The sequence below is a fragment of the Lampris incognitus genome, chromosome 11, assembly GCF_029633865.1.
Source record: "Lampris incognitus isolate fLamInc1 chromosome 11, fLamInc1.hap2, whole genome shotgun sequence".
Classification (NCBI taxonomy): domain Eukaryota; kingdom Metazoa; phylum Chordata; class Actinopteri; order Lampriformes; family Lampridae; genus Lampris; species Lampris incognitus.
This window is the reverse complement of record NC_079221.1, coordinates 10,018,460-10,035,623: the sequence shown is the minus strand read 5'-3', so window position 1 is coordinate 10,035,623 and position 17,164 is coordinate 10,018,460. Positions and strand designations below refer to the sequence as shown.

At 45.3% G+C, this 17,164-nt stretch overlaps 2 protein-coding genes across 2 annotated transcripts; one reads left to right on the top strand and one right to left on the bottom strand.

Moving 5' to 3' along the window:
* The first annotated feature begins 782 nt into the window (after window positions 1-782).
* Window positions 783-6,265, top strand: ube2al (ubiquitin conjugating enzyme E2 A, like). Its single transcript, XM_056289421.1, has 6 exons — window positions 783-1,294; window positions 3,290-3,370; window positions 3,480-3,505; window positions 3,901-3,990; window positions 4,075-4,163; window positions 5,154-6,265. The coding sequence occupies exons 1-6, from the start codon at window positions 1,251-1,253 to the stop codon at window positions 5,280-5,282; spliced, it is 459 nt and encodes a 152-aa protein (XP_056145396.1). The 5' UTR covers window positions 783-1,250; the 3' UTR covers window positions 5,283-6,265.
* A 1,797-nt stretch (window positions 6,266-8,062) lies between these two features.
* Window positions 8,063-14,445, bottom strand: ing1 (inhibitor of growth family, member 1). The gene is made up of 4 exons (XM_056289741.1): window positions 14,126-14,445; window positions 10,775-10,954; window positions 9,982-10,130; window positions 8,063-9,094 (listed from the first exon to the last, which is right to left on the bottom strand). The coding sequence occupies exons 2-4, from the start codon at window positions 10,914-10,916 to the stop codon at window positions 8,459-8,461; spliced, it is 927 nt and encodes a 308-aa protein (XP_056145716.1). The 5' UTR covers window positions 10,917-10,954; window positions 14,126-14,445; the 3' UTR covers window positions 8,063-8,458.
* Between the last annotated feature and the right edge of the window lie 2,719 nt (window positions 14,446-17,164).

The window sequence follows — 17,164 nt, the reverse complement described above, 5'->3', positions numbered from 1 at the left end:
CTGATGTCATTAGCTAGTTTCCCCTACCTAGTTGAGGAGTGGTGTTGACTAGAATCTGCTGGTGTGGTGCATGGGTGGAGGAAATACAAGGTTTGGATTTTTACTTTCTGGACCTGGTTTTTACACCTCCACCATAGATAAATGAGTAAAAAAACAATGGGTTTTAGCAATGGAAACTATTTTCAACTCTTAAATAGGAATACTGCTCGGTTAGGAGTAGCACTTATCGAAATGAATGTTCCCCTGTTTATTCCTGCTCAAAAATTCCTCTTGAAATGTTCTTTGTGCTCACACATTTGAAAAACTACCAAAACTCAGCGTTTACATTTTGCTGCCAAAATGAAGCCCGGCACGGAGGTCTGAAAACGGTCCCAGTAAAAGAAGCGTTAACTAGAAGCATCCTTTTCTCTGACTCATTATTAATAACGCCTAGTGTAAAGACATAAACATTTGTAATTGGAATTTCTTTTGCTGAAAAGGATTTTTTTTGTAATTCTTTCCCATAAGTGGAGTGGGGGGGGCATGGGGTTGGGACGCAACAGAATTTCAGGGTACGACTATAAGCCGAGGGGACCGCCGGATGACGCCCTGTTGCCCCCCGTATTGGCGGTCCTGTACGTGGCCGTAACTCCTAGTATGTCCCGTAATCGGTCCGCCGTGCGTCCCAGACCTTCCGCCGGCCCGAGCCGTGACGAGGGCGCCCACCCCACCAGCCAGCTTCACGTGTACGGGCAGCAGCTCGGCTCGCGGGAGTCACCTGTCGTCAAGCCGACCTTGATCTCCGTCTGCACCGCTGCACAAACAACACGTCACTCCGGCCACGCCTGCTGACGAACGTCGGTTCGCCAAAGATCAAAATGGGGAGAACGTTCCGACGAGGACGTTTCAAAAAATGACCTTGTCGTGTGATTCCTGCCCCGGTGTGCTCCGGTAATATTTCCTTTACGATACGATTGATGACGTATTATCCTGCGGCTGTAGCCATAAACACGATGCGGGATTGCTGGCGGGGTGTGTATAAGTTAACCCCCCCCCTCTCTTGTGAAGTGGTATCGCCTGATGTACTTCGCCAGGCTGGCCGAGACGGGCCGGGCTGATCAGACAGACCGAGCAGAGGGGCTACGGAACAGGAGGCTCGGCGTTACTGTGATGGTGTAAAGAAAAACAACAATAAATGCCAAATAACGATTGACATAACACGTGTACGTCAACATTCTAGCGTTGTCGCTGGCTACCATATCACTTAAGCGATGTCAACCCCGGCAAGAAGACGTCTTATGAGAGATTTTAAACGGTGAGCCATTTTTCCCCCCCCTCAGGAAAACGCTAACGCTGGTGTGTCACAGGCTGCTAACGTTTGTTAAGCTAAGCTACATGCTAGCTAACGCAACCGAGGCTCGGCCGGTAAAAAAAAAGAAAGAAAGAAATCTAAACGTTAACCGGACGACCCGCCGTAGACGTAAGCGGTAAAAAAATAAAAATAAATCGCCGAGCTATCGCCAGCGCCACGTAAGGCGGCTCCTATATTTTACAAGCCTAAATATAGTTCCGCAGTTTTTTTTCTGGGTCGACTTGACGCGTAGAAGGTAAAGCTACGTTAGCTGTTGGCTAGCTAGCCGGCTAGCGTTTGGTTAGCTTCCGGAGAGGAAGTAGGGCATGGGAGTATTTAAATGTCCCTTTCGGGAAAACGTCCCCTTCGGTGCCTGCTTTCATTTGTGTTCTTAAACAAAACAAAAAAAACAACCCCCGGTGCCGACACGTCCGTCTCGATCTGACCGCCTTGGAAAAGCATAAACCTGCACTTTGGTTGTGCTTTCCTGAGTTGACGCCAGATGCCGTGGTAGCTGTTGGCCGTCAGCTAGAGAAGTTGGATAAAACGCTAACGTGCTTTGTCAGGTCCCGCGGACTGAGTCGGAACCTCCACACAAACCTTGACGTGGCATGTAGCGCTCCTTTTTAAATCCCATTAAATCAGTGTTCGGGGGGGGGACCCGGGGGGGGTCCCGGTCTCAAGGCAGGTAGTTCCTCTCATTCAGCGTTTGTAGCCGAGTATTCAAACGGAACGTAGCGCGCTTTACGTTAACTTCATGTGCACACATTAATTAGAAACAAACGGAATAAAGAAGGATATAAAGGGGTTTAACCCCACAGAACTCTCAGGTTAACATTTTGGGCTCGTGGTCGTCTGTGCCTCCATATCCAGGTAAACTGGATTTCATTTTGTTGCTGGTAGGTATTAACTAATGGATAAGCAAATGAACATGTTGGTTTTGCATCCATGCAAAACCATCCTTTGCGCTTGTGGGGGTCCACAAATTGGAAGCATCCCACACGTCTCCAAAGGAGATTCATCTTATGTACACAAATGTAACCTCAACTTCCCCAATTCATTCAAACGATGTGGAACATAGGCAATGGTGGATCTTGTGCTCGTCAGACAAGTCAGAACATTAGAAAAGTAATGCAGAACCCATGCCTACTGTTAAAATGGGTTTGATTCTAAAACACTTGACAAAAAGCTGCTTAATGAGGCTAAATGTACTTAAACACAAGAACCCCCAAACGTGGCACAGAGGAAGCTAATTTTATTATCCTAGCATCCTTTAGTATGCTAAAGAACACGAAGACAGTGAAAATGGCTATATTTTATGCTTGTTATGCACATAGCTCCTGCCTTATGTAGCATAATGTATCTAAATAAGCAAGAATCTCAAAGGAGGATACACAAGGAACCCGAAAATTTTGTTGATGAAAATAGTTTTTACACTTATTGAATGAGTTCACTTTGCCATGAGAGTTATGCTTATAAGCTTACTCCATGCAAATTTTGAGGGTCCCATCTCTTTATTTAGGTACTTTAAGCCTCCTTAAGATGTGCATTAAGCAAGAAAAATGTGATCAATAAATATGAAACATTTTCATTCACAGAAACTTCCTTTTGCATTCAGATGTACTCATAATCAAGTTTCATCTTATATAGCTCCCCCTCTGCAAAGTTTGGGGGGGGGGCTCTAGGTTTTTTTTTTTTTATTTTGGTATATTTTTAACTTTAAGAAGTGTTTTACTAAGCATCAAGCATCTTGAATTAAACCTACAGTGTGACTCCAGGTTTTGGGTTTGAGGAAATTACTAATTCTAAATGATGGCTTCATGAGAGTATTGACATGAGTGTGCGGCTTACTTGGTCTTATATGTAGTGAAATGTATATAAACATATAATAATGATGTGATGGTGGGGTATACTTTGCTTCAGGAATGGTAATTTAAGGTTTTGTTTTTTATTTTGAAGGCTACAAGAAGACCCCCCAGCTGGTGTCAGTGGTGCCCCATCTGAAAACAACATTATGGTGTGGAATGCTGTCATATTTGGGTAAGATACACAATCAGGGTGCATATAGGTCCTTTTCTGTATCAGATGTATATCTTTTGATCATTTTTTATGAGGCCTATTAAAAAATACATATATTTAAACTTCACAGACCGGAAGGAACACCTTTTGAAGATGGTGAGTATTTCACTGTGCATGTCAATGCCATATTTCATCAGGTGTATAATGACTGCATTGCATGCTAAATTAACTTATCAAGGTTAGTCACCGCCACAAGAAGCCTTTGGAAATGCATTCAAATCGTGGTGCATGTTTTACTCCACTATTGCAACACCAGAATAAGAGTATAATTCACTCTATTGCTGATTTTTTTTTAAATAGATTCTTAACTATCATGGACTAAATGTACAAGTCAAGATACCACAGATATTTTCCTGCATATACTTGTTTTATAGCATCAATCTTGGAAGTCTTTTCTCTAGTTGATGAAGAGAATATTCATCAGTCAGGTTTTCAGGTTTGGTGGCTTGTAACTAAATCTTGTTCCTCTCACGCCCCTTTCTTTGCCTCAGGTACATTTAAACTCACCGTAGAGTTCACAGAGGAATACCCTAACAAACCCCCCACAGTACGATTTGTGTCCAAGATGTTCCATCCAAATGGTATGAATTTTGTCACATCATACTCTGTCTGCTATAAAGGGTAATATATTATTGCAGTGGTGAATAATTTTTTGCTTTTCTCAGTTTATGCAGATGGCAGTATATGTTTGGACATCCTACAGAATCGTTGGAGTCCCACATATGATGTATCTTCTATTCTTACTTCTATCCAGGTAGGCAATGTGTGCACAAAACACCAAATAGGATATGTAGGCTGATTACACGTAGTTTTGAAATTACAGTAGGAATAACATGTTGATACATACTCTTAACTAATTTTCTTATTGATCTCCATAAGAAAGAGTATCATTAAGCTTTTATGTCAGTCTCAAATAACAGTCTTGGGGGTGTCCGGGTAGTGTAGAGGTCTATTACATTGCCTACCAACACGGAGATCCCGGTTCGAATCCCCGTATTACCTCTGGCTTAGTCGGGCGTCCCTACGGACACAACTGGCCATGTCTGCCGGTGGGAAGCTGGATGTGTGTATGTGTCCTGGTCGTTGCACTAGCTCCTCCTCTGGTCAGTCGGGGCGCCTGTTCGTGGGGGAAGGGAAACCGGGGGGGGGGGGAATAGCATGATCCTACCACGCACTACGTCCCCCTGGCAAAACTCCTCACGGTCAGGTGAAATGCGGCTGACGACTCCACATGTGTCGGAGACATGTGGTAGTCTGCAGCCCTCCCCAGATCAGCAGAGGGGGTGGGGCAGCGACTGGGACGGCCCGGAAGAGTGGGGTAATTGGCCAAGTACAATTTGGGAGAAAAAGAGGGGGGGAAAGCCACACACACAAAAAAAAACGCATTTGAACCACGGCTTTAGCTGTTGGTGGCATACTATCTGTTGACAAAGGCATAAGATCTTGTTCTGTTTATTTGGCTGAAGACGTAAAACATAATGTGTCATTTTTCCTGTGGAAATCCAGCCCAACACCTATTAAAATAAGTAACAGCAGTATGATTCATGATTTGGATTCTATATATATATATATATATATATATATATATATATATATATATAGGGGAACTGTGGATAAAAATGACACTAGCATTTTGTTGCTTCACTGGTGGCTGAGAATGTCTGTGAGTCACCTTTGGTTTGTAACTAGGATTCACTTCTCGAAAAATGTGATACTCAAGATCTTTAAATGTTCTTTCATCCAGTCCCTGCTTGATGAACCGAACCCCAACAGTCCAGCCAACAGTCAGGCAGCTCAGCTTTACCAGGAAAATAAGCGGGAGTATGAGAAGCGTGTGTCGGCCATCGTAGAACAGAGCTGGAGAGACAGTTGACCACCTTATCTTCATAGTTACTCTCTTTCCAATGTTGAGCTGTGTGCTGCAAGTTTTAGTGGAGTACCTCTTAATATTTTTTTTTCTGGACCCCTCACATTTTTGATTTTAAGCACTTTACCTTCACCTTCCGTTCATAGAATGCCCCCCTCCCTTTTTTTTTTTTTGGTCAATTAGGGGAATTATGTGCTGAATCCCATCTTTTTCAAATCTGTTCATATGGACTGTTTTTGGCCATCTGCTAACAATGGTTGTGTGTGTGTGTGTGTGTGTGTGTGTGTGTGTGTGTGTGTGTGTGTGTGTGTGTGCTATCTTGCTGTAATAATTTTCCTGACTTAATATGTGAAATGTTTTTGGATGATAAATCCACAAGTCACAAAAGGGTCCTTTTTCAGTCTGCAGCCCCGACTTTTTTTTTGTCTGGTTCATTATCCCCAAGCAGTTTCTGTGCTCCAGTTGGATTAGTCGTCTTTCCCTGGCAAAATTTGCAGCCCGAACATCTTGGACTAGAACTTGATCTGGCCCACATCTTTAAACCATGTCTTTGCTGTGTTGTGAACTGTTACATGCATGACAGAAAGTGTATTCACGTTCCTGTTCAGTACTATCGTTCCTGTTCAGTACTCATGTATATATATATAAAAAAAAAATTCATCTGAATTTATGTACAGATTTTGCACTGGTTGTCCCCTGTCATTTTTTTCAGCACTTGTAAATAAAAAACAAAAAAAAGCCAACTTAGACCTTTTGAAAATTTTCTAAGAAAGTCCCGGTTCGGTGTCAGTGGCTAACGTTTCATTTCTTTCCCATTTTCTACCAGCCGATTTTTTTTTATGATCATAAGTAGCACATAATCTAACATTTGAAGACACTCAACGCAAGGAAACCACTAAGATTCAAGTGTGTTGCGCCTTCGTCAGCACGAAAAACGTGGGACGACCAACTAGAAGAGTTCAGAGTGCAGATCCCCGCCACGTGCATCGCCCCTTCTCCGGTGCTCGTGCTGCCCACCGGGAGAAGGGAAAACACGGCGGCGCTGCACGCGTACCTCCCCTACTCCGGCACTCGGACTTGTGGAGTTGGCGCTCCGTTGCAGCGTAAAGCAGGTTTTCCCAGAGGTTTCGAATCACGTCACCACGAGAAAGCCTTGATCTTAAGTCATGACTGCACACAGGTGGCTAGGCCGACATGCCCGGTGATGCGAGATTAGCAGCGGACGCCTACACACACAAAACCCAGCGACTTTCCTGCAGCGCCCCATCCGGTTGAACGGTTAACATGGGAAAGTTCAATATGCCAAAACCATTTTGCATGTCAGTGAGCGCACAGCCAGACCCTCGCACGAATGCGACCCAAGTTTAATATGAACTTGCACTTACAAAGCGAAAAGGTTTGTTATGTGACTCGTCATAGTAGTGCAACGTGCATGGATAAGTAGACACGTTGGCTCTCAAATACCGGGTCGGACCCTTTAGTCGACAGGTTAACGTTGTCGCTTGCGGTGTGGGAGCCACGGGTTCGCGTCCAGGCTGTGGCGACGGTTTTCCCGGACTGCCCCCCGAATTAGCTACAGTATTGTAACGATCACGGATAAATAGGCTCGCTAGCCCTTGGCTAAGGAGGCGGAGCCTTTAGTCGAGCGGTTAGCGAAGTCTCCCGCTGCGGGAGACACGGGTTCGCGTCCCGGCTGCGGCAGTTCCTGAGGTTGTCCCCCGAATTCGCTACAGAATAATTAAGGCTCCGCGTTTTCGGTTTTTAGTTTTCAAAGCCATCCAGCATGCCGAATTTCGCCACAAGAGGACACTGTTACATAACCTCACACGAACAGGAACAGCTTTTGGATCCGTGGAAACATAAAGTCCGGGTGAAAATCAGTTTAAAAATCTGGGCATTTTTCGGTGAAACTCGGTAAAAACCGAAAACACCGAGCCTTGAGTATAATCTGCTACCATTTCCGAGCGTGCGTGCATGACTCACTATGGTTGCAACATACCGGGCAGTGACTCTCTGGCGTAACTGCAACATAGAGGAACTTGTTCCTTCATAACGTTTGCATTTTTTAGATGATCAAAACTGGTAGTAACTTTAGATCATGCTGCTGCCCAATCCGAGTCAACCGCAGATCGAGTCACGCATGCGCACGGCTGGGCAGCGACAGAACAGCGTTGGCCGAGCAAGCTAGAGCGAATGAAGTGATGGGGGGATGAGGGATGGGCAGTAGCGAGAACAAGGGTTCTGCAAAGGTTTTGAATCGCCCCAACCACGAGAACTTCTTGATCATACAGGCAATAACTGCACAAAACATTTTAGGCTGATACGGCCTGCGGACACACACACAAACAAATGTGACCAAACACATAATCCTCTCCATAACGGTACTAAATACTGCAGTTCAGCGTGTGATGAGGACCCGCCACGTTACATAACCTTGCCTGAAGATGTCGAGTGTAAACATCAGTCTACCAAAGCACTAAACGGCACCAAAGCGCTAACAGTTGGTGTAACACACGGGGCTATTTTTGAGCATGACAGGTGACACGGTGTTAAGGAGAGTTTATCACAACATACGAGAACCCTCTCATAGAGGCCAGACCATTTCAAAATATGAGTTTCTAACCACAACTGCACTGTGGACGTATGGGTTTACCACCCTGCACAAACAAGGTATGTGCAACTAACGACACCGGCGTAAAGGTGACAGGTCAAAGTTTCATGACAAAAGATAAACCAAGAGCCCTCAAAAAATGATACACAACTTTAAGAAGTTCTTTGGGGGGAACTTTGGATAGCTGCATCACAATTAGATGACATTCTGCACCAGTTATAAATGTTTATTTGTTATGAAAGCGTGAACAGTGAGTTGGTTGTGTTGCATCCATGATACAGCTTTGCCAAGTCTAAGTATGGGCTGTGTGTGTGTGTGTGTGTGTGAGCCAGATAGCTCAACACATGCAGATTGCTTGGTATTAAGTGTACTCTTCGACAAAGGACCTCGACCCGGGAAGGAGTACTTGTTTTACAGCTATGTAACACTTAGAAAAATAACTATTTCCAAGACCTCCCTCTTCAGCTCCTCATTCTTATCAACAGAATTGATAACAAAATAGAAAATACAATAAACAGACACAAAATGGACATTAATACATTAACATTGTTCAGTGGGCCAGAAAGAGGAGCTACCTGTTGTATGCCCTTTCCTTCTTGGCTCTCTCTAGAGACTTGTCCATGGTCTTCTCGTTCTCCCCTCTACACTTGGGGCAGAACCACTTGCCCTTGGGCTTGTGATGGAGCCCCACACAGGAGAAGTGGAACCACTCGATGGGACATTCATCGTTATCACAGCCAATCATCTCCCCGTAGGACACCTGCTCGCACAGGCAGTATGTCGGCTCGTCTGGGTCGATGGGCAGGTCTGGGGGTGACACCTCTCGCTCAGACTTGCCCTTTGACCGCTTCTTTTTCTTGGATGACGTTTTGGCTCTCTTCTCCCGGGACGCCCCCATGCCTGCGTCCTCGGTGTGATCTAGACCACCGTAGCTCTCCCGACTCTCTCCGTTCTTCTGCCGCCTCGAGCGTTTTCCCCCTGATTTGTCTCCGCCCCCTGAACCCGGGGCAGGCTCATCACGCCTCTTGTCATGATGGCCAGTTTTGCCTGGGGTGATGGTGGCTGATGATGATGACGATGACATGGATGTTGGGGTGGTTGTCATGGAGGCTGCCATGGGAGTGTGGCTCTCTGGGCTTTCCTGACTGGTATGAAGGAGCTCAGAATGCCAATCTACCTGCCGTGTTCGGTTCTCAACCAACTCCACCTGGAACAAAGGTCGGTTATTCATTAGTTCTGTGAGTAAAGGTCACAGTTGTATTGACTTGATGAGGTGGTATATGGCTATCGGAGGGATGCTCATAGGAGTACCTCCTAGTGCTAAAGCTTTTCATTCCCAAACACTCTTTGAAATAGGTAGCTGACTTCATTTTTTTTTACATTTCGCTTTAAAATTAGAAGACAGTACTTGGAAAGCAGCTTGATATATGCAGCCTGGCAGTCAGTACACGTGAAACTGCACTGTGGTTTGGGTAACAAATTTCCTCTACTAGTGCCGGGAGGTTTTATCAGCAATATAACACAAGTCAAGCTAATTCAGCCAAGAATGTTATTGTCATCTGCTTGTTCCAAAAGAGACAATGAATAATTCCTCATAATGGGTACATTGGGAAATTAAATTTAGGAATTGCAACCACAAGCAACACAGTCGCAGTGTAGCAGGTAAAAAATAAAAAAACCTCCACCCTGCCTACATGACACGCCACGTCCATGCCTGGGCTGTCTGCATTCATCCAAGTTACACATGCTTGCAACTGTAATTTCTCACTCCTTTTGGACAAATGACACATCGACCTGTTCTTCTGCTTCCCGGCTGTCGCTCCACATTGTCTATCTGGCTCCATCTCCACCTCTTCCTATACGAATGTTGAAAAAAAGCACCTCTCACTTTTAACCATTTCCACTGGAATTGTCTAGTCGTGTAATGGGTGCGGTTGTATCGGAGTAGTTTTACGAGCACAAGTGTGAGTACATGAGGACCGATGCTGTATCGATGCATCCCCAATTGCCACACCTTTGTCCTGTGGCTAACCTTATATGCTATATAACATCTCTTTCTCCATCACCCAAAGTGAGAGGTTGTTCTTTACTCACCATTTGACCAGCAATCTGGATCTTCTCATCTCCGAGCTCCTGGCTGCGGATCAATGCCCTCTGAATGGATAACTGAAGCCTACGTCTCTGAAGTGGATCAGACTCCCGGCGGTAACGCTCATATGCATCATCCAGTTCCTTTAGGATATCTGTTAAAGACAAGATCGATTTAAAAAAAAAAAAAGAAAAAAAACCTTTGATTCAAGTGACTTAATATAAGTTGGGTAGAGAATAAATTGACATTTGCACAAAAATCTTACAACAGGGGATAATTTCCTTGACTTTGTGTTATATGTGGTGAAGAAGTTTTCTTCAACCGTGTCCCTCAGTGCATTAAGAATCTGACCATACTGGCTGTCCACAACTTTAATCTCCTCAGTCAATTGCTAGCTCAAAATACACTGTCTTGCTGCAAATCTGAATAAATAGTTTATCTATACATTTAAGTTTATCTAGATGTTTAACACATGAATTAATGCTCTAAACACCAAAAAATACTCATCCAATATAGATGAACAAGGCATGAATTGATTGCAGCAATTTGTTTATACAAACAGGCTTTCTCTAAATGTAATATACAACAGTCTTGTAAGAAATCATAGTATCACTTAAAAAAAAAATCTTAACAGGAGAATCTAAATGGGTACAAAACATGTTTGATGACGTAAAAGCTGAGCATTTACCATAAATTACATAATAAGGTTAAAGTAAATTTTGTGCGACGTTTTTCAGAAGCAGAGGGAGTTGGAAGTAAAACATCCATGTCAACAATCCACTATGTAGGCTTCTGTACCTTGATATTTTGCATCGATTTCCTTCATGAGAGAGACACTCCTTTGCAAGTCAAAAGGCAGTGATTCGACCAGATCCAAATATTCCTCGACATAATTTGCAACGACATGGACCGGATCCCCGTTGGTTGGGTTCAACATCATTGATCTGTCCTTATCACAAGAACCTCCAACCACTGTATCTGTCAACCCAAAAAGACAAAAAAATCAAAATGAAACTGGTTCTTTGGAAATTTGAAATCAATGAACACCAGCTCATTCATCAGTGTGGTTAGCCATTTGATGCCCCATTGGTACAGCCCCAGGATCTCCCCTGGCAAAAATACTGAGTTTAAATAGTCTGTGATACAATGGTATGGATGACAACAGATTATTGAACAGTAAAGTTGAGAACATATAGAGCTACCTGAAAACCTATATTAGCTAAAAGGGATGTCATCTGTGTAACGTCTACTACTCTCTTTCATGTAATCACCTATTTTCAGCTGCTTAGAATTTGTAGGAATACCCACTGAAGTTTTACAGGGATGATATGAAATCGGTTTAGTCTTGTGGTCTCAACGAAGAAGTACATCAACAGATCTGCTCGTAAAGACAACTGATGTGCACTATGAAGAAAACTGCCAGAAAAGGATAAATTGGGAGATTCAAGAATATGATTAAGGGATAAATATAGGAGTTTGGATCAATAGAGATATAGAATTGTAATTGTGGCTACTCTTGGTTGTGGTTGGAAACTTTCAAGGCGTCCAGCCATGTTTCTTTCATGATCCAAGGGAGGATTTTCTTAAAGCGGCACCTGGTAACTTTTTGGATTTCACAAACCTGTTTACGTCACTGTTGCAAAGCCAACTAAGGTGCTTCTTTTCCTTTTTATAGTGTAACAACTAGACACATGCATTTATTTAAGCCGAAAAAGTCTATCGTGGAAGAAGAGAAGCTATGTTCACAGTTTCTGATGAACATGTTACTGCCTGGTGAGCAACTTCTCAGTTTTCCGTTTGTGTCATGGGTCAGTTTCTGTTTCAGTTGCTCTTGCTGAACTTTGTTTTGACATCTGGCATGAGCAGATCAAAAGCAGATCTGAATCTTCGTGATAACAACTCTGACAAGCCTGCAGAGTTGATGTGATGCGATAACTAAACAGGAATTGTGATAACCTAGTTTGCAAGGTATTACCTTTCATACCCTCCTTTAAGGTGTGCACCACCCTCTCTGCCAACCCATTAGAGGACGGGTGGAACAGTGCTGACCTCACACAACAGATGCCATTCTGCTTCATGAATGACACAAATTCAGTACTTGTGAAATACGTTCTCCATTGTCTGATACCAACATTTTCGGTCAGGTACTGAAGCTGCTTGTTTTTCAACAAAAAATGGCAGCACAGTGTGCCTCGCATTTTGCAACCTGCATCTGCAGCATTCTGTCTGATCGGGGCCTAAAGTGTTACTACATAACTGATCGTTAGGCTTACGATTACGAAAATCAAACTGATACCCTTGCACAATTTCATTCGGCTTTGGACCAAAGGTATTTTTCAACAGGAGTGCGAATTGCTGGTAGATTTTGTCCTTTGGCTTTTCTGGGCTGAGAAGGTTCCGCATCAAGCTGAAGGTCGATGCCCCCATGACACTTGTGAGTATAGCTCTTTTCCCATTTCCAACGTCAATCTGATTGGCCAGGATTTTGCAATACTCTTCCCATGTCTGATTTTTTGCATCAATTGCTGCTAGCGTACCAATGGTAGCCATACTTTCATTAATAATTCACCTTCTCCCCTTGCCAACTGAAGACAACCAGTTCCCACCTAGGCAGGGGTGGGCAATCTTTTCCAGAAAGGGCCGGTGTGGGTGCAGGTTTTTGTTCCAACCAAGCAGTTACACAACTGATCCCACTAATCAACTAGTAGAGTCTTTGCTGAGGAACTTGATTAGGTGACACAGGTGTGTAACTGCTTGGTTGGAACAAAGACCTGCACCCACACCGGCCCTTTCTGGATAAGACTGCCCACCCCTGACTGCTAGCAAGCAAAACCTGCAGCACTGGCTTCTATTTTGCCACCCAATCCATCCCCCGGCATCCTCCTCACAGGAAGGAACCCCTCCTCGTCACCAGAAAGATGTATCTTCTGGAAGAACCGAATGACCACAACATCCAATGCTTTTGGACACTTTGACGTGATGTTTTTACATGTCATGATGGCTTTTTTATAAATATGCACTCTACCCTAAACACAGTGTTAGGATCACCCCCTACCGGACGGTTCGTTAACAACAGATAAAAGGTTTATTATTCTACGGTAGTATTCAACAAGGTAAGGAAATGTAGTATTCTTTTTAACAGGTCAGTATTCTTATTAACTTAGCAAGTTCCCGTAGCTAGGATACCACAATGTTAAAGCAAAAAGTCACCTGGTCCCACTTAACTCTCTGAATAGACCAAGCCATACAAGCTGGGGTGGACAAACTACCAGCTCCTTTAGTGGCTGGCTATCTAGCAAGTGTACATTTGAATACAAATATATTTTTTCAAAAATATATACGTTAGGCGTTTCCAGGCCAGTATTTGAATAGAGAGAAAGGCAGGGCGAAAGCAGAGCATGGAAAACAGACTACAGCAAATGTACCGCGTCAGGTTCGAACCAGGGGGCAGCCGTAGCTGGGCTACCAAGACGCGCCTATTGTTCGTCTAACCCCCTTTGACCTGACGCTAACCCAGCACTTACCTTAGACTAATCGTAACCGATAGCAACTGTTTCCATGCGAACGCTTTCGTCACACGGTCGCGGTTCGGTCTACAGTTATTTGGAAAGAAGGAATCGAGCTACCAGACCGCCCCCCCGGCATGATATTACTGAGTATCCTGGCTCACTAACCACTCGGTTAGCCAACGAAGCCCAAGTTAACTTGCTCAGTGGACGGGAATCGGTTTTTCCGCCATCCTGACCCTTCTCATGCGTCTCATCATGAGAAGAAACGGGGGGCTCCTTTACTCGTTACTGGCTCAGTGTACGTTTAGTAGTTAGCCGATTGGCTAACCCGACTTTATGATGACGCTGAACGACTTTTCGACCGGACAACCACTGATGTTGGTAGTCAATTGTAAGTGACCATAAACCAACAGAAACAGTAAAAACACATAACCGTGGCACTTTAGACCTTAAAACGTTACTCGCCCCAAGTTTGTCCTAGCTGCCCAAATCGAGGTGACGGTCATCTCAAGTTAGCTTGCTAATCGTAGTAACGCCAAGCTAGTTGCCGTTCGCTCTAACAGTCAAAAAGCAACGCTTAAAGCTCTGGAAAGGCTGAGCTTTAGACGGTTCGGGTTAAGAGTTTCGCAGGGAGCCTTACCTCGGTGGGTATATTCTGTAACACGGCTGTGTATATAACCCTCAGCGGCACGGCTTTACGTTGATGTTTGTCATACGGTCGGACTCGAACGCAAGCCCACTCAAGCTAATGTTAGCTGGTCAAACAGTAACGCGCATGCGATTCACATTCTTCGTCGTTGGTATTGTTTGACGGCAGTTGGCACACAACGAAAGGTGATATACTGCCGCCGACTGTTCTGGAGTATGAACTGAGGAGACTAGCGGACTACGTGAACGGTATACTGATGAGCCAAAATATTAGAACCATCTGCCTAAATATGCTGTTGGTCCTCAGCGACACGGCTTTACGTTGATGTTTGTCATACAGTCGGACTGTGTACTCGAACGCAAGCCCACTCAAGCTAATGTTAGCTGGTCAAACAGTAACGCGCATGCGATTCACGTTCTTCTTCTTTGGTATTGTTTGACGGCAGTTGGCACGCAACGAAAAGGTGATATACTGCCGCCGACTGTTCCGGAGTATGAACTGAGGAGACTCGCGGACTACGTGAACGGTATACGGATGAGCCAAAATATTAGAACCACCTGCCTAAATATGCTGTTGGTCCTCAGCGTGCCACCACAAACAGCGCCGAGGCGTGGACTCTGCAAGACCCCCGAAGGCGTCCTGTGGTATCTGACACAGAAACATTAGCAGCAGATCCTTCAAGTCCTGTAAATTGCCAGGTGGAGCCGGCAAACCGGCAAGCCAGCACATCCCACGGACGCTCAATCGGATTGAGCTCTGGATAATCTGGAGACCAGGGCAGCACCTCTAACACTGCATGTTCCTCAAACCATTCCCGAACAATATGTGGCAGTGTGAGCCTGCTGAAAGAGGCCACTGCCGTCAGGGAATACCATTGCCATGAAGGGATGTACCTGGTCTACAACCATGCTTATGTAGGTGACACGTGTCAAATTGACGTCCACATGAATGGCCGGACCCTGGGTTTCTCAGGACATTGCCTAGACAAGCTTGTCGTCTTCCCACAACGCATCCTGGCGCCACGACTCCCCCAGGTAAACGGCGCACACGTACACGGCCACCCACGTGACCTACAATAAAACGGGACCCATTGGACCGGGCGACCTTCTTCCACTGCTGCAAGGTCCAGTCCCGACACTCGCGTGACCACTGTAGGCGCTCTCGGCGGGGTCATCGTGGGCACCCTGACCGGTCTGCGGCGGAGCAACCCCACGCGCATCAGGGTGCGATGCACTGTGCTGTGACACATTTCCTCTCTTAACCATCGTTACACTTTTCTGGGACTTGTCACAGCAGACCTCCTGGCGGTTCGGACCAGACGGGACAGCCTTCGTCGCACCTCGCCCATCAATGAGCCTTGGGCGCCCCGGTTTGTGGCTTGTCCCTCATCGGACCGCTGTCGGTAGGGACTCGCCACTGCTGACCGGGAGCACCCAACAAGCCTTGCGGTTTCAGAGACGCTCTGACTCAGTCGCTCGGCCGTAACAAACTGGCCCTTGTCAAAGTGGCCCGGGTCTTTACTCCTGCCCACTTCTCCTGCATCCAACATGTTGACTGCGACAACTGACGTTCGCTCACCATCTGCTCTACAGAGACCGTGACACGTGCCCTTGTTTGGAGACGATCGACGTTATTCGATGTACCCGTGAGTGGTCATATTTTGGCTCATGGGTAATGTGTGTGTGTGTGTTTAAATATATAACTCAATTTATATCTATAAATCCTGTTGCTCTTAAGTACCCTAATAATAATAAGGATACTCATATTTCCTGATGTTTTATTCAGAATCGCGTTCACGTTAAACCTTTCGCCCATCTATTGCGGCCCAATCGTCAGCATCTCTCTGTCAGCATCGTGTCTTCCACAATTTGTGGCGACACGTTGTGACGACGCCTGCTGCATTTTAAGGGCGGTTGGCGCCGTTTTAAAACGCATTACTGCCACCTACCGTCCCCGACTATGAATCGAAGTACCACGGAAGCTCAGGTGCCTGTATAGAACCGTACGTAGCTGCGCTTGTGCAGTTTAATGACCATGAATCTGTCTGTTGTATTACTTCAGACCAGGGGCGGATCTACAGGGTGGCAACAGGGGTGGCAGCTGCTACCTCTGGGACAGTCTTGCCACCCCTGTTTCCACCCCATTTATAAATCAGATCATATGTTTTTAAAGTATGTTTTATGTACATGCATGGTGAAGGTCAATGAGACCCGCGCCAAACTCATCTCAAACAGATGTCGCCGATTTAGAATCCCCCCTCCCCCTCACAGGGGCGTATCTACAGGGTGGCAAGGGGGGGGGACAGTCTTAACCCCTTGCCGCCCCAGGAAAAAATCTCTAGATCCACCACTCCTTCAGACTAGTCTCACGTTTGCTATCAGTAAATTTTCAATTTGTTGTACTTTCATTTTTAAGTCAATGCAGCCCCCCCCGATTGACTCGCTTTATTTCTATACCCCCCCCTTTTGTCCTGTAACGTCAACGTTGATGAAACAATTCAGGGATGGCTGATTCGCAGATCCTCCTTGATTTTCACCGCCACTATAGTGCACCGTTAATCCTTGGACGTTAGCAGGGTACTTACTAGTTCACCAACTCAGAAGGGATTAGTACCTCCGCCTCCTTCCTCGTTTCCACCAACCAGATTTTGGTAGGGGGCTGCCTGACTATAATGTCCCACCGCCTGTCGGAAAAGCACCACGTCATTGGCTAAAAGAGAGGAACAAAGTGGCGTTTGTTCAGTCTTGTTCGGTGAACAATTGACCACGTCAGAACAAGTTAATTGTCGCCGCCGCGTCAACACTGCCACCCTGTGGCGACAGGGCAGACTACCATTACTACTACCTGGTCGGTTCAAGGGTCGATGCAAGCAGTTCGCACAAAAATCAAGTTTTATTTACAGCCGATTTAAATTACGCAGACGTCCAAGATTTACCAAGCACCAACTGTTGTATAGACTGCAAAACAATGGCATGTTTGAAGGCAGAGGTTCAGGCAGAGGGTCTTTCAAACACCTCGCTCTGGACAGAT

Coding starts and splice junctions, on each gene's coding strand:
- ing1 (XM_056289741.1), bottom strand. CDS start 10,916: ATGATGTTGAACCCAACCAACGGGGATCCGGTCCATGTCGTTGCAAAT. Junction 10,131..10,774: donor AATCGATGCAAAATATCAAG/GTACAGAAGCCT, acceptor TGTCTTTAACAG/ATATCCTAAAGGAACTGGAT. Junction 9,095..9,981: donor TCCAGATTGCTGGTCAAATG/GTGAGTAAAGAA, acceptor CCTTTGTTCCAG/GTGGAGTTGGTTGAGAACCG.
- ube2al (XM_056289421.1), top strand. CDS start 1,251: ATGTCAACCCCGGCAAGAAGACGTCTTATGAGAGATTTTAAACG. Junction 3,506..3,900: donor AGGAACACCTTTTGAAGATG/GTGAGTATTTCA, acceptor TCTTTGCCTCAG/GTACATTTAAACTCACCGTA. Junction 4,164..5,153: donor CTATTCTTACTTCTATCCAG/GTAGGCAATGTG, acceptor TCTTTCATCCAG/TCCCTGCTTGATGAACCGAA.